General features: G+C 38.6%; 1 protein-coding gene across 1 annotated transcript; it reads right to left on the bottom strand.

Moving 5' to 3' along the window:
- Positions 1–16,128: 16,128 nt before the first annotated feature.
- Positions 16,129–22,899, bottom strand: LOC142617515 (uncharacterized). The gene is made up of 9 exons (XM_075790403.1): positions 22,668–22,899; positions 22,357–22,561; positions 20,057–20,147; positions 19,492–19,637; positions 19,089–19,332; positions 18,804–18,908; positions 18,033–18,215; positions 17,320–17,527; positions 16,129–16,616 (listed from the first exon to the last, which is right to left on the bottom strand). Exons 1-9 carry the CDS (start codon positions 22,897–22,899, stop codon positions 16,129–16,131), a joined length of 1,902 nt encoding a protein of 633 aa, XP_075646518.1.
- Between the last annotated feature and the right edge of the window lie 227 nt (positions 22,900–23,126).

Here is a 23,126-nt window from a genome sequence, read left to right as displayed (position 1 = left end):
AGTTTTAGGTGTAGTCGTTGAAGAATAACATTTCAGGCTTAAGCTTCCTCTAACACGCTTGTGAATTTTTGTTATCTTCTTTTTCCTATTTTTCTTTGCATACCATGTAGCTATGCTTCTTTTAATTTCTTGATGGATCTTCCTCTCTTTTTTCATTAGTTTTTAGTGTTAAAGAGTGTTCAAATTTTTTATTTTAGGTGTTCAAAAAAAAAGTTTTAAAATAATATACTTTTTTTTCTTCAGGTTAGGGGGTTCATTTGAAGTTTGGTTTAGCTTTTTGAAATTGGACTTTTTGAAAAAGTGAGGTTTTCAAAAAGTATGATATGAAACTGGGTTTTTTGAAAAAATTGAGTGTTTGGTAAAAGCTGTTAAAAAGTGTTTTTTGAAAAAGATAAATGTTTGGCTAGCACTTATAAAAGTGATGGTTTAAGTGGTAAATTATCAAAAAGAACAATGTATATATAAGAGAGTTTATTTCATTTTTAAATCAACTACTTCATAATACTTACTCAAAAAAAAAAGCTACTTAATAATAATTATAATAATAAATATATTATTGTCATAATTATTTGTTATTACTGTGGGGGGCAAAAAGATCCTGATGAGAATGTGGGCCTTTTGGGCCGTGTTAAGGAAGGCCGACCTGCTCCTGGGTTTAGAATTTGTTAGTACTATGGGTCGGCCCATACGCCGAGGATCCGAGGAAACAGCCGAGGGTGAACTTACCCTCGGATGGACATCGAAGAACTCGGAATTTTGTGGTAAAGATTAGGGGATGACACGGTTAAGGCCAATGGTTAAAAGGGGGAAACCCTAGAATGCCCCAGAAGCACTGGTGTTGAAGAAATGTCAAAGATAAAGGCTGCCACCTCCACATTAAAGACCCTGCACCTACCACCCTGGCCGCATTTATGGGGAAGTGACACCGAACAGGAAAAGAAACTTCTGGTTACTATTCAAAGGCACTGAGAAAAGAAATATCTAGGCTAAGGGGGAGGTGAGGCAACACGTGTACAAATTATTCAAAAGAGTAGTATTTAAAGAGCAATCTAAGACAGAAAAAGGGGATCCCCTCTTGGTAACCTAAAGGAAAGAGAAAAAGAGAGAGAGAAATAATATAAGAACAGTTCTCGGCTTATGTCCGAGCAGATTGACTTGTAGTATTCTTTGTTGTTTTTAAGTGTTTATAATCTTTAGCTTGCCATTTAATCCTCAAACACTTTAACCTGGGTTTCAAGCCCACACTCTATAAATTACATTGTTTAAGGCTTGTTGGGCCTGAGCCCGTAACTGTTCTTGGGGTCAGGTGCAATTGTGCACTTACAATTGGCGCCGTCTGTGGGGAATCTAGTCTAGAAGTGGTAGGAATATTATGGCAGGCTTAGGCTCTCACCATGCAGAGTCACAGGGATCACAACCGGAAGACCATTTCGAACGCCTTGAACGTCGAAGGGATCGTGAAGGGAGTGTCCATACAGAATACCCTGGTGCTAGCCATACTCATGGCGGGGGTAGCACCACCCACGAGGAGGGATCTAAATCCATGCAGAGGGAAATCAATCGTTTGAAGAGGAAGTTACGTCGTGCTAAACGCAAGTTTTCACTGTCCTCGTCTAGTTCTTCTTCGGAGAAGGATAGGGGAGTTGGCTACGGCTCAAGGTCGCGCTCCCCCACCAGTGTAACGTCCTCCGGTGAGGAGGGCGACCAGCCAACCCGTAGACGTAAGAAGCTTCGTTCTAGGGGCTTAGGCAACGATACTATGAGTAGGGCGTTGCACCAACTCTCTAAATCTCCGTTTTCGCGGAGGATTGAGAAGGGGAGGCTTCCCAGGAGGTTCACCCAGCCCACCTTCACCATTTATAATGGCCGGACTGATCCGGTGGAGCACGTGAGTCACTTCAACCAGAGGATGGCGGTGCACTCTCACAATGAGACTCTGATGTGTAAAGTTTTCCCATCCAGCTTGGGACCTGTGGCTATGAGATGGTTTAACGGTCTCAAATCTGGGTCCGTAGGCTCGTTTGGGGAGCCGACTAGGCACTCGCCTCGCGGTTCATTACGTGTAGCAGAGTACCTCGGCCATTGGATTCGCCGCTATCCATGGCCATGAAGGAAGGGGAGACACTCGAAAGCATACTCCGACCGATACCGTGGAGATGTTTAACGAGATAGATGGTGACTTTGACGAGGTGGCGCTTAATACCTTTAAGGTAGGTCTCCCTACCGACCACGACCTAAGAAAGTCTTTGACGAAAAAGCCCGTCCGTTAGCAGTACGCCGCCTTATGGATCGTATTGATGAGTACAAGAGGGTAGAAGAAGACCAAAGAAGAAGGGAAGGGAAAGGAAAAGGTTATCCCGCCAGAGAGAAGGGATTTCAGTCGGATAGATACCACAACAACAAGCCGACGAGGGATTACTTCGGCAATCCGGCTCGCGACCTCAGGCCGTAAATATCGTGTTCCGAGAACCGTGCATCGTACTAGAGAAAGTTCGTAAAGAGCCTTTCTTCGATGGCCAGGCAAGATGGCAGGGACCCCGCGAAGAGAAACCAAAATCTCTTTTGTCAGGCACCATCAGATGTAGGCCACACTACCGAGAACCGTCGGACTGTGGAACCATCTAGAGTAGCTCGTCGTTGAGGGAAAGTTGAAGCAGCACTTGTGTCACCATCAAGTGTGCTAAGTTGGTTCAAACAACCAGAGGAACAATACATCTCGGCCAGCCTGGGAACAATTAATGTTATCTTCGCTCGGCCCCCGGCAGACCGGCTCAGTCCCACTAGGGTGATGGCAGCTTCCCATCCTCGGTCGAGGATGTGGGTAGTAGGCCGAAGAGGATGAAGGGCACCTTGCCCGTCCTAGGTTTCTCCGAGGAGGATAAGGTAGGGACCATCCAGCCCCATGACGATGCTCTCGTGGTTACCCCAACCGGGGAACTACGACGTGAGAAGGGTGATGATAGATCGTGCGGCGGTGCGTATATCATGTACCCCCGATCTATTTAAGGGGTTAAGGTTGAAGTTGGAAGACCTTACTCCTTATGACTCGCCACTTATAAGCTTTGAAGGGAGAGCCGTTGTGCCGAAGGGACAGATCCGTTTTGCCCGTTGATTCCGGCTCGAAACGGTGGATGTGGACTTCATAGTGGTTGATGCGTACTCTCCATAGACGGCCATCCTCGCCAGTGCCTTGGCCGCATGCGCTTGGAGCCGTCTCCCCTACCTTACATGTTAAAGTTAAATTCCCCTCGGGGAATGTGTGGAGGAAATCCTGCAGCCAATCAGGAGCAGTGCAAGGCATATCGGCCGCAGACGCATCGGTAGACAGCGAGTCTTCGGCTTTGATCAACAAGGATTTATAGCAGCTTAACGGCTCCCGATTCATCTGGAGTGGTGACAGGAGATGAGACACAGTGCGAGGGATTAGAGAAGTTTCCAGTGGCCGATGACCCGGAGAGATTCTTCCAAGTCGGTGTACTTTTACCACACCAAGAGAAAATGGAGTTGTTAGAGTTCTTGAAGGATAATGTTGATATTTTTGCGTGGGATCCTTATGAAGCTCCAGGCCTGGATCCGGGCTTCATTTGTCATCACCTCAATGTCAACCCGGCTATCATTCCGAGAAGGCAGCCACCTCGGCGATCTTCCAGGGAACATTCCGAGGCTGTGAAGGAAGAGGTGCTTAAACTCAAAAGGGCTGGGGCTATCAAAGAAGTTTTCTACCTTGAGTGGTTAGCCCATACAGTCGTCATTAAAAAGAAAAATGGAACGTGGAGGGTATGTGTGGACTTTACTGATCTGAACAAGGCCTGTCCCAAAGATTCGTTCCCAATGCCACGTATTGATCAACTGGTGGATGCCACTGTCGACATCCTCGACGAGTTTCTTAGACGCCTTCCAGGGTTATCACCCGCATTCCTTGGCACCTGAGGATCGAGAAGACCGCATTCATTACACCGACGGGGAATTACCATTATAAGGTCATGCCGTTCGGTCCGAAGAATGCTTGGGGCTACTTATCAAAGGATGATGACCAGAATGTTCGAACAAATGGGGAAAACCATTGAAGTATACGTTGACGATATGGTGGTGAAAAGCAAAACAATCCCCTCACATGTGAAAGATTTGGCCGACACTTTTCGACATCGAGAAGGTACAAGTTGCGCCTCAACGCCTCAAAATGTTCTTTCGGCGTGGGATCTCGGGAAGTTCTTGGGATACATGATTACTCATAGAGGCATAGAGGTAAACCCTGCGGTGCCAAGGCTATTCAGGACTGGCCTCCTCGAACCCAAAAGAAATTCAAAAGTTGACGGGAATGATTGCCGCTTTGAACATGTTCATATCTCGGTCGGCCGACCGTGTCGTCCTTTCTTCCAACTCGCCTGAATAGGTGGAAAGGGTTTCAATGGACCGATGACCGCGAGTTATCCTTTCAACAGCCTTAAGCAATATCTATCTCGGCCACCCATTCTTTCTCGTCCGTAGGCACATGAGATTTTGTTTGCTTATCTGGCAAAGGTGGCCGTCCACGCGGCCAGCCGGTCCCGATAAGAGATGATAGCGGGGTGCAAAGACCGGTATATTATGTTAGTAAGTCTTTGGGTGATGCCGAGGTGCGTTATCAACCCTTAGAGAAAGCGCTCCCGGCCGTGGTTCATGCCACGCGAAAGCTTCCCCATTACTTTTCCTACCCACAGTGGTTGTTCGACCCAATTGCCCCTCAAGGGCTTGCGTAGCGCCGACTACTCAGAAGGATAGCAAAGCGGGGGACCATCCTGGGGCTTTTGATGTAAAGTATAAGCCTCGCACCTCGGTGAAGGGCCGTGTCCTTGCCGACTTGGTGGCGGAATTTGCCGAGCCATTGCTGGAAGAAACTCTAAAAGAATCACACATGGATGAAAAATCAGTTGGTGTGATTACAGCTGCCATGCCTCCGATTTGGAAAGTGTATGTGGATGGAGCGGCTAATCAGAGAGGATCTGGTGTCGGACTTGTTCTTGTGTCCCCAGAGGGAATTGTCTTCGAAAAATCTTTGAGATTGGCGTTCTCGGCTACTAACAATGAGGCCGAATACGAAGCGGTCTTGGTAGGCATGAAAATGGTGCATAGGATGGGTGGAAGGGAAATCCACATCTTCTCGGATTCTCAACCGGTGGTCGGCCGTGTCACGGGGACCATTGAGGCCGAGATCCAAGGATGCAGGAATATTTGGCCCAGGTTAAGCGTCGCAGGAAACTCAATTTGGCTCCTTCGCCTTAACTCATATCTCTCGGAGCGTAAACACCCATGCGTACCCTTAGCCACGCCTGGCAACGTCCTCGGCTCAAGGTTTACCTAGGGTTATTCTCGTTGAGGATTTGCTAGAGCCCTCTCTTGTCATTACCAACGCGCCTCGTATCCATCTAATAAGGCCGGACCTAGTCGGGATCGACCTGTCGTATCCTTTCTTAGGGATGATGTCCTTCCCGAGGACAAATCCGAAGCGTAAGATACGCCGAAAGGCGCCACGTTTCCGTCTGTCCGAGGATCAAAAATCGTACAAACGATCCTTTTCGGGACCGTACTTGTCAGTGTGTACACCTCGATTTAACCCAGGGGCTTCTAGAAGAATTGCATGAAGTGGATTTGTGGCAGCCACACCGGGGGAAAATCCTTGGCCCAGAGCTCGACTCGTGTTGGTTATTGGTGGCCCAATATGCAAAGAGAGGCCCAAGACTATGCCAGGAAATGTGATCGTGTCGAGGTTCGCTCCTAATATTCACCAACCTGGTGGGTTCTTAACCTCTTTCCACTCTGGCCTTTCGCACGAACGGGGCTTGGACATTGTAGGGCCATTTCCGAGAGCCGCCGGCAATAAAAGATGGCTTTTTGTGGGAAACGACTATTTCACTAAATGGGTTGAGGCCGAGCCCTTAGCAAATATAAGTGATATTGACTCCAAGAAGTTTGTCCGGAAAAACATCGTTACCGTATTCGGTATACCACACACACTCATCTCGGACAATGGTGTTCAGTTCGACAGTAAGGCTTTTAGGAAGTATTGTGGTAACATGGGTATTATAAACAGGTATTCCACCCCAGCTTATCCTCGAGGAAACGGGCAGGCCGAGGCCGTTAATAAAGTCATTGTCAGTGGGCTAAAGAAAAGGTTGGATGATGCGAAAGGCAGATGGGTAGAAGAGCTCCCTCATGTTCTGTGGACGTATCGGACCACACCGCGCAGGTCCACTAGAGAAACTCCATTCTCTATGACTTATGGAGCCGAGGCGGTGATACCTCTGGAATCTGGTTTTCCCACCCTAAAGACTAGCTCCTTTAGCCCTGAGAATAACAATGGACTCCTGGAAAAAGGCCTAGATTTGCTTGAGGAACGGCGCGAGGCAGCGATGGTCCAGATGGCTTACTATCAACAGAAGCTAAAACAGGGTTACAACGCCCACGTGAGGCTAAGGCCACTTGCACCTGGTGATCTCGTACTAAGAAAGGTTGTGGGTACCTCTAAGAACCAAGCTTGGGGTAAGTTAGGACCCAACTGGGAAGGCCCCTACCGCATTGTATCAGTAGCAGGCATAGGGTCATATCGGCTAGCTGACCTAGATGAAAGAATTGTACCACGCCCATGGAATGTAAACAATCTTAGAAGATATTATTATTAATAAAATGTGCTTTTATCGGTGAACATTTCAAAGCTATGACTACTTCTGATGCATGAAGTTACTGTTCTTAAGAATCAAACAGAAACTTGGTTAAGTGCAGTCCTCGGACCAAAAACCTTGTGGAAATTGATGTCTTGTCATTTGTTAAACAGAACCTTAGCTATGTCGGGTCTTCGAACCTCCTGCTTTGGGAAAATTAACGTTTGAAGTTATCATTTTTAAGAATCAAACAGAAACTTGGTTAAGTGTAGTCCTCGGACCAAAAACCTTGTGGAAATTGATGTCTTGTCATTTGTTAAACAGAACCTTAGCTATGTCGGGTCTTCGAACCTCCTGCTTTGGGAAAATTAACGTTTGAAGTTATCATTTTTAAGAATCAAACAGAAACTTGGTTAAGTGCAGTCCTCGGACCAAAAACCTTATGAAAATTGATGTCTTGTCATTTGTTAAACAGAACCTTAGCTATGTCGGGTTCTCGGACCTCCTGCTTTGGAAAATTTTACATTTGAAGTTATAATTTTTAAGAATCAAACAGAAACTTGGTTAAGTGTAGTCCTCGGACCAAAAACCTTGTGGAAATTGATGTCTTGTCATTTGTTAAACAGAACCTTAGCTATGTCGGGTCTTCGGACCTCCTCCTTTGGGAAAATTAACGTTTGAAGTTATCATTTTTAAGAATCAAACAGAAACTTGGTTAAGTGCAATCCTCGGGCCAAAAACCTTGTGGAAATTGATGTCTTGTCATTTGTTAAACAAAACCTTAGCTATGTCGGGTCTTCGGACCTCCTGCTTTGGGAAAATTAACGTTTGAAGTTATCATTTTTAAGAATCAAACAGAAACTTGGTTAAGTGCAGTCCTCGGACCAAAAACCTTGTGGAAATTGATGTCTTGTCATTTGTTAAACAGAACCTTAGCTATGCCGGGTTCTCGGACCTCCTGCTTTGGGAAATTTTACATTTGAAGTTATAATTTTTAAGAATCAAACAGAAACTTGGTTAAGTGCAGTCCTCGGACCAAAAACCTTGTGAAAATTGATGTCTTGTCATTTGTTAAATGTGAACCTTAGCTATGCCGGGTTCTCGGACCTCCCCGTTTTGGGAAATTTTACATTTGAAGTTATAATTTTCAAGGATCAAACGGAGAATTGGTTAAGTCTTATCTTCGGACCATAACTTTGATCAAAGTTATCTCCTTATTATGTCTGGATGTTAATGCGTTACTGTTTATTAACTCGGATCTTAAGTTCTATATCTTTAAGTGTTAAGTAAGTTTGTGTAAGGAATGGTCCTCGGATCTTACATCTTACTAGAAACAGTGCTATGCATTACAAGGGTTTAATCGTTATATGAGGTCCTCTCTTCTTTTTAATCGAGGCATTGTTCAAATATATTAACCATGTCACCTTTTATTAAATCTTTAGTAATATGCGCATGATTATGTGGAAGTTATGATTGTGCAATCCTTGGAGTTAGATTTGTGTACTCTGAGAAACTTTTGTTATGACTTAAGGGGAAACTTTTGTAATAAGTACAAAAAGAATAAAGTAAAAACAGATACAACCCGAGTGGAAAGCAAATGAAATTGTTCTTCATTAATCACCAAATATACATTACGATATAATTCAAATATGGAAAAAGAGAAGTCCTAAAGATAAGTCCAAAGCCAGTGGAGGCGGGTCTTGCTGAGAGGTACTTTTTGGTGCCTCGGTCTTTTCAACCTGACCAAAAGGAGTCAAAACTTGCTTTCCTTTATCTCGCTCGTCTTCGTGGGAAGGACGTCGGGTTCAATTGTTCGGCTCAAGTCCTTTCTCGCATCCCCTCCTCCTTCCTTCTCTTTGTTGGAACCAGAAGGCTCTGTAGGATCAGGAATTTGCTCGTGGGACCACCGGAGGTAGAGCAGAAGAGTTGTCTCGGGGGTAGGAGGAGCAACAGGAGCCTCTTCAATCTCCCCCGTATTTCTAGGGGAAGCCAAACATTCTCGGACTTTCTCGGACATCCGAAGATTGGGAACTCCCGCTACGTTTAAAGCTTCCCCCCATACTTTTTGACAGGATTCCCGCACAAAGCCGCGAACTCCTCAGCCTCCTCGGTAGTTGCTACCCCTTCATCGAAACTTGCCTGTGCAGCTTGGAGAGAGAGTTGGAAGGAGCCGGGCTTCTTCCTTCATCGCCGATGTCCTTTTTCGATCCGAGCACTCCCTTTGAGCTTGGGAGAGCTCTTCATCTCTTTCGCGAGGAGCTTGCGCTCCTTCTATCCGGGTCTTCATGGTCTTTAAGTTTCGACTCGACCCCATTTTTCTCTCTCCTCGCATCAGCCACCTCTCAGGTCAGCTTCTCATTTCCGCAAGGGCTGTGCCCAAGGACTCTCTTCAGCTCGATTTCGAGCTCGCCCGGCTATCTTCCGAGTGTCTTCTATAAACTTCTCGGCTACAAAGACCTCCTGAATAGCCTGTAACAGAGTATGATGGAATTAGGAATAGTAAAAACAAAAACTTACTTATAAATGTTGTTAAAAGCGGAATCTTCTTAAAAAGGGAAAAGAACTTACCAGCGCTAAGTCTCTTTTTAGTGAGAGGAATAGTTGTGGCTGGCCCATCTTTTCCAAGGTCTCCATGTCCTTGGGCAGCAGGAGAGGGCGTTCCAACACTTTGGCCAAGTGGTGGGCATGGCCTTGTTGAACCGCCCTTATACTGGACTGGCAAGAGATGGGTGCGCCGTCTAGTCTTAGATCGGGGGACCAGGTGGTCGGTGCTCGGCGCACTTCAGCCTCGTCCCTGATTTCCCCGATTTCAACCGAGCGGGCCCTACCCTTGCCTTTGTCCAGCTTCTTCTGCTGAACCGGTAGGAGTTGTTGCCTTGGTTTCTTGGGGTCTTTACTGATCGTCCCCTCAGTATCCCCCTTTCTCTTCTTCTTGGGGTCCTCGGCTGGAGGTTTTGGTTCAGCTGGAGGAGGGGGAGGTGGTAAGGATGGGGGAACTTGGGACGTCCCCGTCTTTTTCTCTCGCAACCTAGCAGCCTCTATCGTGAGGAGACCCTCCATTCTTCCCATATTTTCTTCGGATTCGTCCTCGGGTAGGGCAACCACCAGCCCTTCAATTCCAGAGGCCTCGGTGGCTTCTTCCTCCTCGTCGGAGAGTACAACAAACTGATTCCCGCAAGGTCTCTCGGTGTCTTCGAGATGGAATTGATCTATCTCGTCGTCAAGAGTATGCGCTTGTGAGTGCACAGTTAGGGGAATGGCTGCTATAGGCCGGTTGTATAGAACGGTATTAGGAGCATCCGGGAGGTCGCGGTCGTCCAGAAAGTGGGGCCGAGCTACGTTTATCCTCCTTCGTCTTCGGTCACCCGCAACTATGGCGTTTTCTATCTCCTAGAAGTCCGAGGAAATGGGAGTGTACCCTAGAATGAGATGAGCAGCCCGGAGTTGTAAGTCTTCGCTAACGAACACCTCAGAGCGAAGTACTCGGTTTAGATCTGCGACGTTACAGTGACTCAAACAAGGACGCACGTGTTGTTTATCTGCAAAAAAGACATCAAAACAAACAAACCTGGTCAGATTCACACAGATATTTAACAAGTTTAAGTATGAATATGCATTTCTGGGTGTGTTATAAGAAGTTGTGTTGTGGGGAGATTAATCCTACGGCATCGCACCTGGATTCCCCCACTCAATTGGGCAGTGGAAGCCGTCGTGCCAATTCCCAGAGACGATCAGGTGGTCGTCCTTCATGCCTTTGTTGGATTTGGGCAGACAGGAGATTAACCTAACGACACTAGAACGGGACTTGATGTAGTAACCTACGTTGGAAAGTTTATGGGACTCATATAGAAACACGACATCGTGCCATGTGAGGTTTAAACCCATCTGCTCGTTCAGAGCATCTACGCTACCCAAAACTCTAAAAACGTTTGGGAGGCACTGATCGGGACACAACCGGTGGTTGCGAAGGTACTCCCTAGTTACAGGTTTCATTGGAAGGGTCATCCCACCCTCTATAAAGGCTATCATTGGGATGATAACCTCTCCCTCTTTCCTAGAACCGGCCACGGCTTCTGCCGGGCAATATTTTAACCCCACATCACTGGGAATATAGTATTTGGCCCTAAAGCCTTCCATCCCAGCGGCGGTATCAACTAAACACTTAAACCTACCCATTAGAAAGGAACGAAAGGCTAAACTCTAAAAGGGAGAATATTTACGAAGACAGCCGAGGACTGTATCCGAGGAGAAAATGTTAAAAGTAGAGAGAGCAAGAACTTACAAAATTGAAGGTACAGGTTTCCACGGTTTTCTGCAGGTAAAGTATGATTGTTGGTGTTTTGATGGGATTAGTCCCTGATGAATTAAATGAAGGCGCAGGTTCCCGAAGCGTCACGACGTGCGAAAAGGCGGGCTCGAAATTATATTTGTCCCGCCTAAAATTTCGTGGAGTAACGAGGACCGTTGGATGCCCATCTCACCGTTGAACGTGGGAGACAAAATGTAACTTACAGTAATAAATACACGCGTTGTTGAAAATAAAACCGCCAAGTGGCATCTTCTGGGACGCGAAACGATTTCCACACGTGCCATCACTCACAAAGTGTGTGAAGTAGGTTCTTGTCGGATCAAAACCCTATTTTTCTCATCGGACGTTGAAAATTAGAGTTTTGAGGGGCTATTGTGGGGGGCAAAAAGATCCTTATGAGAATGTGGGCCTTTTGGGCCGTGTTAAGGAAGGCCGACCTGCTCCTGGGTTTAGAATTTGTTAGTACTATGGGTCGGCCCATATGCCGAGGATCCGAGGATCTAGCCGAGGGTGAACTTACCCTCGGATGGACACCGAAGAACTCGGAATTTTGTAGTAAAGATTAGGGGATGACACGGTTAAGGCCAATGGTTAAAAGGGGGAAACCCTAGAATGCCCCAGAAGCACTGGTGTTGAAGAAATGTCAAAGATAAAGGCTGCCACCTCCACATTAAAGACCCTGCACCTACCACCCTGGCCGCATTTATGGGGAAGTGACACCTGAACAGTGGAAGAGAAACTTCTGGTTACTATTCAAAGGCACCGAGAAAAGAAATATCTAGGCTAAGGGGAGGTGCGAGGCAACACGTGTACAAATTATTCAAAAGAGTAGTATTTAAAGAGCAATCTAAGACATTTAAAAAGAGGATCCCCTCTTTGTAACCTAAAGGAAAGAGAAAAAGAGAGAGAAATAATATAAGAACAAGCTTTTCTTATGTCCGAGCAGATTGACTTATAGTATTCTTTGTTGTTTTTAAGTGTTTATAATCTTTAGCTTGCCATTTAATCCTCAAACACTTCTAACCTGGGTTTCAAGCCCACACTCTACAAATTACATTGTTTAAGGCTTGTTGGGCCTAAGCCCGTAACTGTTCTTGGGGCCAGGTGCAATTATGCACTTACAATTACTATTACTATTATTGGTATTATTTTAAAAAAATTAGTTTTTTTAGCATAAATGATTTGTTATTCTAAAATTTTTGAATCATGTATGTTATCTGTCTTACTTTAATAATGTTATCTATTTTTAATAATATTAATATCACTATTTTAATAATGTTTTTGTCTTATTGAATATGGTGTTATCTGTTCTGGCATGATGGTCTGAAGGAGTTTTAAAGGGTAAAGTTGGGTTTTAATGAAACAAGTGAACAATTTAGTAATTGAACCAACAATTCTTGAAAGTTGAAGTGGTTTTTTTGCAAAAACTGGCCGAATGTCCTTTGGGTTTTTGGGGTTTTGCACTTTTTAAAAAAACAACTTTATTGCTAAAGTAGTTTTTTAATACCCACCAAACATCTAGCATTTTAAACTTTGAAGTAAAAACTGCCTTTTGCCATCTGAAAGTGCAAACAAACGGGCACTAAACTACTGCCTCCACCACTTTAGTCAGTATCAATGTATTGTATTAAGCTTAACGTGATTATATATATATATATATATATGTATGTATAAATAAAAGGTGAAAAACCCCTGATAAAATACAACCACCCCTTAAACAAGTCTTTTTTTTTTTTTTTTTCTTTTGGGAAAAATGCATGAGAGCGATGAAAGCATTATTTTTTTTATGAGAAATTTATTGATATATAAATATATAGCTGTAAAATAATGTTAACGTCAGTTAGTACAATCTATACACTTACTGTCATAGACTTAGAGTTAAGTCATTTCTTAAACCCATTGTTAAATACTAGAAGACAAAAATACAATTAAGAAACAAAAACAAACAGTAGACCAAAAAAGAAGAAAGAAACAAAGAGCATTGTTAGGAATTCCATTCCGTTCGGGCCAAAATGACTAGAATTTTTCATTCAAATTAATTAACCGGTACAAATCACTCCTATATTTCATTTCGTTTTAAATTCTGGTTCATTCTGCTCAAATACACCCGTTTCAGTCCATTCTACTAAATTCCACATGGTATGGCGATAGTCGGTATATAAATGAATTATTAATTTTTTCCTAAACCCCACATATGAAATTTTATTGTTATTTTTCTTAATAATGTGTTTTTTTTTTTTTGAGAAAGTTTCAACCTATGACGTCTACTTCTAATGATAGTTCTTTATCATCAAACTAAGACACCAATCAGTTTTTGGTGTAGGCGGAGATTGAACTTTAAATCTCTTATACAACTATCAGAGACTTTACTAGCTAGTTGAGCCAACTGGAACCTACACTAATGTGTTTTTCTTATTTACTATGACATGTTTTTTTCTTTATTAATATATTTTTTTCTTTACTTATTTATGATATGTTATATATTTATATTATGTAATGGTGATATTAAGAATATGCATTAATTTATTTTCAATTAATAATTTGGTATGGTATAATATCATATGATCCACGTAGACTTAGGCATATAAATTTTTCTATATATATATATATATATAAAAGTTGAGTTCAAATTGCACATAGTGTAATTTTATGCAATGTTGTGCCACTTAATATCTTTAAATTGGATGCGAATTTTAGCAAATTTACTATTAGATTATATTATTTTTGTATATTCTCCATACTTGCAAAATTTCAAGATTATCAAATATCAATAGTGATGTCTTCAATTAATTGTTTACATTCCAGTTTTGATAGTTTAAAATAATGCATCAAAGATGAGCTCATTAATCGAATAATAAATAACATCCAATTTACATGAAAATTGAAAAGCATGGTAAGAAATAAAATAGAAGAGCTAATCCAATAGTAGAATTTTCAAAATATAAATTCATAAGTTATTAGATGAAGTAACATATCTTAGAGTTACATTTAGTGTAACTAGAACCCAAATTATATATAACTTTAGCGGTAACCTTGAAATGGTATATAAAAATAGGTCGATATCAAAATATTTCGTTCTAATATACAAACTAAAATGGAGTTTGAAACAGTATTTAGAGCATGTCAAAGAGGGAGCAATAGAAATAAGAAGAAGAACAAGAGAGTGTTTGAGAGAGCAGTTTAAGATAGGTTGTTTAAGTATTCTTGATATATATGTAAGTAAAAAAATATGTGAAAAAATGTATAATATTGTTTAAAATGTATTAAAATGTGTTAAAATAATGGTGCCAAACACCTCAAAAAGTCGTTACGATGATGGTAAGTTCAACATCTAAGTCTGACAAGATTCTCACGGACGATGGTTGAAACTTCAAGAATGCAGACTAACTGTTGCAAGTACCAAAATTTTTAACAAAAAAAGAAAAGAAAAAAACTCATTTGAATCTGGTACAGTTCAGTATTTAGGACGGTAAAAATCAGCTTTGTTATGTACCATTTCAGGTATCAACACGACAAATTCCAGTTGTACTAGCCTATACAGTACGAATTTGAATTCCTTACTTCGATTTGAATAGGTAGATTAAAATAATGGTAAACAAAAATGCCTCAAGTAGAGGACAAGTTGTAGTAGGATCTTTTTCATTTGAAATAGATCCATTTTATGATTTAGATTATAGAGATATTATTCCACAAATTTTAAGAAATATTCAATGTCATTTTATTTACAATTTTAAATAAAGTGATAATGCATCGTTAGATTTAGGATATAAAATCTTAATCGTGAAATGGAAATGATCTATTCATTCAAGTCGAAGTTTTGTTTATAGGTAGTCTTGTGAAGAGTTTATTGTTTTTGTCAATGGAGAAATGACAAAATTAAACTCTAACAAATAACATGGATTAAGTTTCTTTGTAGAGTAATTTGATTTTTTTTTTTTTTTTTGGCAGGTAAAAGACACTCATATGTAAAAGAGAGAGAGAGAGAGAGAGAGAGGGAAAAACATTATCATTTGGGAGATAGCACGAAAAGAGAAATGTCGAGTGCTGAGTTTTAGCAGTGTGCAAAAATGAAGAAACATTTATGAGAGCTTGTTTATTATGTTAGCAGAAGATTACCATTTGGTGTTTTATATAGGGTCTTAGACTTTAGCTAAGAGTGTGTGGTAGAGCAAATAAAAATAAGAGTTTTCTCTTTGGGTGAGAGACACATGAGGGTCACAAATTGAGTTTTTCTCTAGAATGAATTAATTTTTTGATTCTATTACTAGAGAAAGTTCAAGAATTTAGACTAGAGATCCCACTTTGAAGTTGATATTCTTGTATTTATTGTGAAACTCGGCTTTTGACTCCAACTTTAGAGTACATTGTAATTAATTTTTTCATAATGGATTTGTTCGGAGCTGATTCCATACTTTTTCCCTTCAAGTGAAAGGATTTCTCATGCAAATTTTGGTGTTTATTTTGTGAGTGGTTTATTTGCTTTGTAGGTAAATTGCAAATAAACTACTTAGGTTGAAACTACTTATTATATATTTTTAATCAAAATTAGACTTAGGTTGCATGAACATAATCTTCAAAAGCAGCCTTAAAAGATTGGAAGAATTAGAGTGTTTAGAGAGGATTGTTGCTATCAAGCTTGATATGTTAATAATCAAATGAAGTGATCAATAAACGTAAATGTAACAACAACAACAACGAAGATTTAGTCTCAAATATTTGAGGTTAACTTTGGATCTTCAATATGGAATAGTATTTGATAAGAAAAGCAAAGTTCATAAAAGTGATGATAATTAAAAAAAATTAATAGCTATTGAATATGATCCTAACTTCAAAATATATTAATATACCCAAATGACGATAAATGTACTATTAATTTTATTATAAATTACAACCAAGTTTAATTGATGTAGTAATTTTTTAAATGATTTAATTAATATTTACAAATATTTATAGCCATATCTTGATTTAAAATATTTAGTATTATTTACAAATCAATGCGAAAATTTGTTTAAGATGCCCAATTAACAACATAGTGAACATACTAAACAAAATTTTTAATACGCAAATAGGACAGAAATGGGTGACAAAAGAATCACATATTTAGAAACTTTTGAAAGATACAATCATGTTTATTTCCTTTATGTAAAAAAAAAAAAAAAAACCCCTTCCTATAATAGGAGTTTACGTTTGCACTGATGGTTCAGTTGTAAGGCCAAATCCAAATGGGAAGAGTGGATCATATTTTGGATCCCCAAGATTCATTGGGAGTTGATCAACTCGTCTAAACCAAGTTCTAGCCAACTTGCCGGTGAATCCATAATCACCAAAAAGAACCTCAGCCACACCTTTGCCTTCAGTGCCTGGGAGCCATGCAGCCACAAGACCATCCATTGATTCAACATATGGTTCAATCACAAGGGGACGCCCTGAGATGAGAACTACAACACACCTGATATTGCTGCATGTATTGTTTATTATACTTGGTCCGGGTTCTGGGAGAGTGAGGTCCATATTATCACCATTAGTCTCTGCATATGGTGTCTCACCTACTACCACAATGGCATATGAGAAGCGACCGAAACGTATTTTGGTAGGGTCTGGGTTCTCAATGAAGACCACCTCGGTGCTTGGGTCAACAGTTTCTTGAATGCCTTTGAGGATGGTGGTTCCTGTCATAAAACAAGTAGTTCTTTCAAAGAGATAGATTACTGAATTATTGGAGGATAACCAAATGTAATTGCAAAGGGATATAATTTTATAAACTTGAAAATCATCCATTTTTATTAATGGCACTTTTTAAAGTGAGCACTTTTTCTTTTATGGTGAACAATGAAAGCACCCCCAAAAGAACCAACTAGTTCCCACTTTCCAATATGGATGAATATATAGAGTTAGGGTGTTTCATGTAAAAATGTTGTGTTGTAACTTAATGGCAAGTTCATAACTACATCAAACACCTACTACCAAGTGATAGACAGTATATTTGAAATTATATGGGTATAGAGGGTTTTAAAAAAGAAAATTTCACAAAATAAAAATAATAAATAAAAAACAGTAACTATCAAATGATGGGATTAATTGGGAGAATTGAACATTTGGTAATTCATATGAAAGAGAGGGTGAAAAGTAAAATTTGCTCCTTTTTTTTATATTTCTCCGTATGAACTTAGCTACAAACACAACAGTCACGAAGCACACATCTAAGACCGCATGCTAATGAGTATAGTTCGTATAACCTTTTTCTTTTTTTTGGTTTTTGAGTAAACAGTTCATGTACTTATAATTTGCACACAAACCTAATTGAAAAGAATATAGTAAGAAAGTAGATCATTGGGGAAAAAAAATTGTATAGCATTGGTAGTATATACGTACCAGGTGTGAGGTCATTGCCACTGAGTCCTTGCCATTCGATTGTCCATCCACCGCATTGGTAGCCCAAGTTGTCTGCATGAGTTCCAACAACAAGAATCCTTGGCTGTTTCTTGAGGAGGGGCACAACAAACCCAGCATATGTAGGCTTTCCATTTTTTAATAAAACGAGTGATTTTCTCACAGCTTCCCTAGCAATATCTCTATTTTCCTAATGCAGTCATGGAATGTGATCAAGAGTTGGCCAATACAAAATATAACAAGACATTTATGTCAAAACTATAGACTATATGAATTGGACAGTGAATTATAACTTAAAGCTTTATATCTCAACTAAGCATGTTCTTGTATTTCTAATAAAAATATTCAGATTCAAATACCTTCTGTCCAACTATCAAATTATAAAAACCAAAAAAATAATGAACTATATATTTTAGTAGTTATTATATAAAGAAAAAAAAAAGGAAATAAAAACTCATGAAAACATTAACCAGGTTAAATAAAGAAATTATAAAGCCCACCGGAAGTTATTCATTTTTAATATATTTTGTCACAAAAAATATATTTTGTTGTAGTGCATTCCTAGCTCAAATGACACAATTTCTTAAGGTAGAGGACAAGATTAGGGTCGAAGACCCTCTAAAATTAGGTATATGATTACCAAAAAAGAAAATATATGAAAAACAAAGATTAGTTTGGGATATTAAGTAGCTAACCTGGGCTCCAAGCATATCAGCTAGACTGGTATCAGCCATAGGGTTCTCAAAGAGACCCAAGGTGAACTTAACTAGCAAGATCCTACTTACGGCATCATCTATTCGGCTCATGGGAATGACATTCTTATTAACCAGATCGGTCAAGCCATCAATAAATTCTGGGTAATTGTAAGGAGCCATGACCTGCAACAAATATGAAATCAGGCATCTCTCTCAACCACAGCAATTTTTAAGACAAATTTCGGTATATATGTGAAAATAACGTTTCTAGATTTTCATGCTACTTTTTAGGGTAGTGAAAATAGATGTAAGAAGAAGGCCTAAGGGGGTTTTTGAATGATTCTAATATTCTTCTTAATTACATCAATTTGACAGTATCCTCTACTCGGGACTGGTATTTGGTGTCGCCGTTAGACATTTATCAGCGCTCACAAGATAGAAGGTCCTACATGTGAGTGCCGCCATTACATATCATATGTAACGATGACCCATAAAATCCTTTTTTCTCTTCTCTCCAAAAACTTTAAAAAAAAAAAAAAAAAAATCCTTTCATTGTCATAAACGGATAAGGAAAAAGAATTCTCATAATGGTGTACCTAAATTTTGAAGACTCATTGTCATAAATTTGTAAAAAATTAGAAAATATTTGCAAGACTACCCAAAGGTTTCCAATGATATAGGGATAATTGTAGGCACTCAGTTTAACCCCCAAAAAAAAGGGTAACCATGCATATGACTTGATGAAATCTTTAGCTGAGTTTTGTAACTGACCATGTCAATTCCAGCTAGAATTGCAGCTTGAATAGAATATGTGTAGTTTGCATGTGGTGGAGAGGTAATCCTGTCAATTCCTTGCGAATCTGAGATGACGAAACCCTGAAAGGTTCGACCCATAATTCAATTAAATATTCTCATGAACACGAGAAATAAAGGAAACTTATTTATTATGTTATTGAGGTGTCAATAATCTATTCATAGCCATGTCAGTTTATAAGATTTATGAATTAAAATTGACAATAATTTAATAAAAACTACTAATAATAAATTAGAAATTACCCTGAAATGGAGTCTTTTCTTAAGAAACCGAGTCACCAACGCTTGGTTTGCATGCATCTTCACTCCGTTCACACTCGAGCGGGATACCATGATAGTAGAAACACCCTTAATGATTGAATGATAGTAAGGAGGCATGTGGATGCCGTACAATACTCGCGGGGTAACAGCGGTGTCATTTTCATTAATGCCATTCACTGTGCCTCCATCACCAACGTAGTGCTTTGCACAAGCTGCCACCTTTTTACTGTTTGCAATGCAATCATAAACATTGGTGTGGATTTCACATATATTTGACACTAGTGGCTATTGATTTCTCTTTTTGTAATTTTTTTTTTTTTTTTGAATTTACCATCTTTGAAACAAAGATCAAATAAAGTAATGTAAAGGAGACATTGATTCTTACTTTCCTTCAATATATGGATGGGACACATAAGAATTATTAGGGAGTTCTCCTTGCAACCCTGAGATGATCTCAGTCATCATTTTGACAATCTTGGGGTCCTCACTGTAGCTCTCGTAGCATCGACCCCACCTCGGATCTCTGCAGACCTGCATTATTCAACAGAGAATACAGCATTAATGAAAAAAGCATTGCTCATTTACCAAAATAAAATAAAATAAAAGTTTAGCACACGAGTGATTTTAGTAAAATTATTTCATTTAGTCTAACGTAAAGCGATCAACTTTAGTTCCTAAAAGACTGTTAAAAACCCATTTTCCTCCTCTCTTGTTTGGGTGTGTATTTGTTTTTTTTTTTTATGGAGTGATGTTATGTCAATTTTTTATTTGATGATGTCATGAAAGGGACTAAACCGATCAATTTAAATTTCAGAGACAAAAATTGTTCATGTACTAAACTTTAAGGAAAGATATTATGTTTAAGAAAGTCGAAAAAAAAGAGCGAAATTCAGTTATTGAGGTTTTCTTCTATATATAGTCCATTTCTATATGAAGAAATTTTTACTTACCGCAACACATGGAGCAAATGCATAAGGAATTCCAGTGGCTCGAAGTTCACGTGCAGTTGCACTCCCGATCCTCCTTATAAGGTCAGGATCTCTACAGTAGATCACAGAATGTGCATAACAAGTTTAATTCATGCACTGTGGAGTGCCACAGAATAGTGGATTGATCTTATTATCAGTTTACATGTTGAATACAAAACAGAAACACTGTATCTAAAAACTAAAAGCAATGCATTTCTTATAAGGCTAAATTACTCATATTTTAAAAAATAAAAAATAAAATTAACTGTGAACCTCAATCAATATAGGATACATAGCTAGCAGAATAACAATAATTAAATGCAAAATCAGTATCTGATGAGTCAGAAAGGGGAAGAGTTGTTCTAATATCTAAGTCATCCTAAAAGAAAATTACAATTAATATTATACAAGCAGACTTATAATAAAATTTTGAAAAATAAGAAATGAAATATAATAAAATACATTGGCTTCAGCACACGAGCTCTACACATACGATGAGGCTATTTTTTATTTATTTATTTTGAGTTTAATATCATAATTTTTCAATTTGAATATGTTTATTGTTAGTGAAGTTACACAAGAAAGGGTTTTTAAAAAAGCTAAAATTTAGGATTTTGAAAATGAGTAAACCGATGGATTTAGTATGTACTAATATTTAGAGGAACATGTATTAAACGTGTGTGAGATATATTTAAATAGAGAGTGTGTTCTAACTTTTAGGAAAAGTATTTCCAGTAGTTTTCTGTTTTTGAATTTTGTTGAGTTATAATTTTAACCACATTTTTTTTTAGGAATAAGGATTATCTAATTAGATTAGAAGAATTTTAAACATTTTTTGAAGTCATAACTAACTTTTTGAATCATATTAATATTTATACTATTTATAAGAGGATTCCCCTTTTTAGATTGGACTTTTATGTAGTTTAAAAATACCCCTAAACCTTAGCTTTACGAGGGAAAAAATATGATCAGGACAACTCGGTAAAAATATATCTCTAACTCCACTTAAAATGCCTACAAAATAGAACACTTTCTTACTAATCCATGTTTTCAAAACAAACTTATCCAATTTTTTAAAAAGGAAATTATGACACTAAACCGAAAAAAAAATAAAGCCTCATTGTACGTGTAAAATGCGTGTGATGAGGCTAGTATAGAGATAATATGTAGAGATATAAATGAAATGTATCCCTGGTTTTACCCAATATTGATTATATATGCATTTTGAAATTTTCAATGTAGTTACATGGGAAAAGATTTTTAAAAAACTAAAATTTAAGATTTTGAAATTGAGTAAACTGATGGGTTTAGTGTGTGCTAATATTTAAGGGAAAATGTATTAAACGTGCGTGAGATATATTTCAATAGAGAGTATGTTGTAATTTTTAGGAAAAAGTATTTCTAGTAGTTTTCTGTTTTTGAATTTCGTTGAGTTACAATTTTAACCACATTTTTTTATCTTTTAGGAATAAGAATTATCTAATTAGATTAAAAGCATTTTAAACATTTTTTGAAGTCATAACTAGCTTTTTGAATCATATTAATATCTATACTATTTATAAGAGGATTTCCCTTTTTAAACTGGACTTTTATGTGGTTTAAAAATAACCATAAACCTTAGCTATATGAGAGAAAAAATATGAGGACAAACTTATCCAATTTTTTTTAAAAGGAAATTATGACACTAGACCGAAAAAATATAAAGCCTCATTGTACGCATAAAATGTGTGTAATGAGGCTAGTATAGAGATAATATGTAGAAATATAAATGAAATATATACCTGGTTTTATCCAATAGTGATTATATATGCATTTTGAAATTTTCAATGAGGTTACATGGGAAAGGATTTTTAAAAAACTAAAATTTAAGATTTTGAAATTGAGTAAACTGTTGGATTTAGTGTCTGCTAATATTTAAAGAAAAATGTATCAAACGTGTGTGAAATATATTTAAATAGAAATTGTGTGCTAATTAGAGGCATTTTTAACCTTTTTTTGAAGTCATAACTAACTTTTTGAATCATCTTACTATATAGAAATATAAATGAAATGCATACCTAGTTTTATCCAATATTGATTATATATTTATTTTGAAATTTTCAAGTGAGTTTGTATTAGCTTTTTTATTTATTTATTTATTTATTTTAATTTATAATTTATTTTTTTGTGTAAAGCATTCAAAACTTCATTTTTTAGGTATAATTATATTTTTGTTAACTTCTAGCAAATATACTTTCAGTGAAAAAAACTAATAAAAAAATTCATGTTAATCATGCACTTGCCTGGTCACTCCAAGGCCCACATTATGAGGGAAAATGGTTGCCTTGTACACATTGTTGTGGCCATGAACAGCATCAATTCCATATATCATAGGGATTCCAAGACGGGTGGAAATAGCCCCTTTCTGAAGATCGTTCACTGCATCAATCCATTGCTGTGCAGTAGCTTTAGGAGCAGGGACACTCCCTACACCACTTAATACACTTCCTATAGCAATGCCAATTTTTTCATTTTATTAAATCTCAAAAACACAATTCCTGAAATTATTGCTCACACAATTCAAGCAATGCAATAATAGAAGTCATTCAATCACCAATAAAGAATTTATTCATGATTTCAGCAGAGGCATTGGCACGTTCAATTTGGACCATCTGACCAATCTTTTCTTGAAGAGTCATTCTCATCATGAGATCCCTGATCCTAATACGAATTGGCTGGTTCGGGTCTGTGTATGCCGTGTATCCTGTCACTTTTGCCATGTTGGATGCATAGCAACATGATACTAAAATCAAAAATCCCAGGAAGGGGTTTGAAATTCTTGCCATTTTGTCTCCCTACAAGTCCTGCAAAAATAAAGAATGAAAGATGATATAGGAGTCCAACAATAAATCAAGAACCATTAACATTGTATCCAAATGTGTTGTGGTTACCATCACGCTAAAGATGCGCGATGGTAATTCTACAAGTAAATAGTTCTTGGGGATGGAAAGAGTTGAAATTTAAGTTTTAAGAATGGAGTTTCACGCATATATACGCTTAGATTAAGTTATAG

This window comes from Castanea sativa, chromosome 11 (assembly GCF_040712315.1).
Source record: "Castanea sativa cultivar Marrone di Chiusa Pesio chromosome 11, ASM4071231v1".
In the NCBI taxonomy this organism is placed as follows: Eukaryota; Viridiplantae; Streptophyta; class Magnoliopsida; order Fagales; family Fagaceae; genus Castanea; species Castanea sativa.
This window is presented reverse-complemented; position numbering and strand designations above follow the sequence as displayed.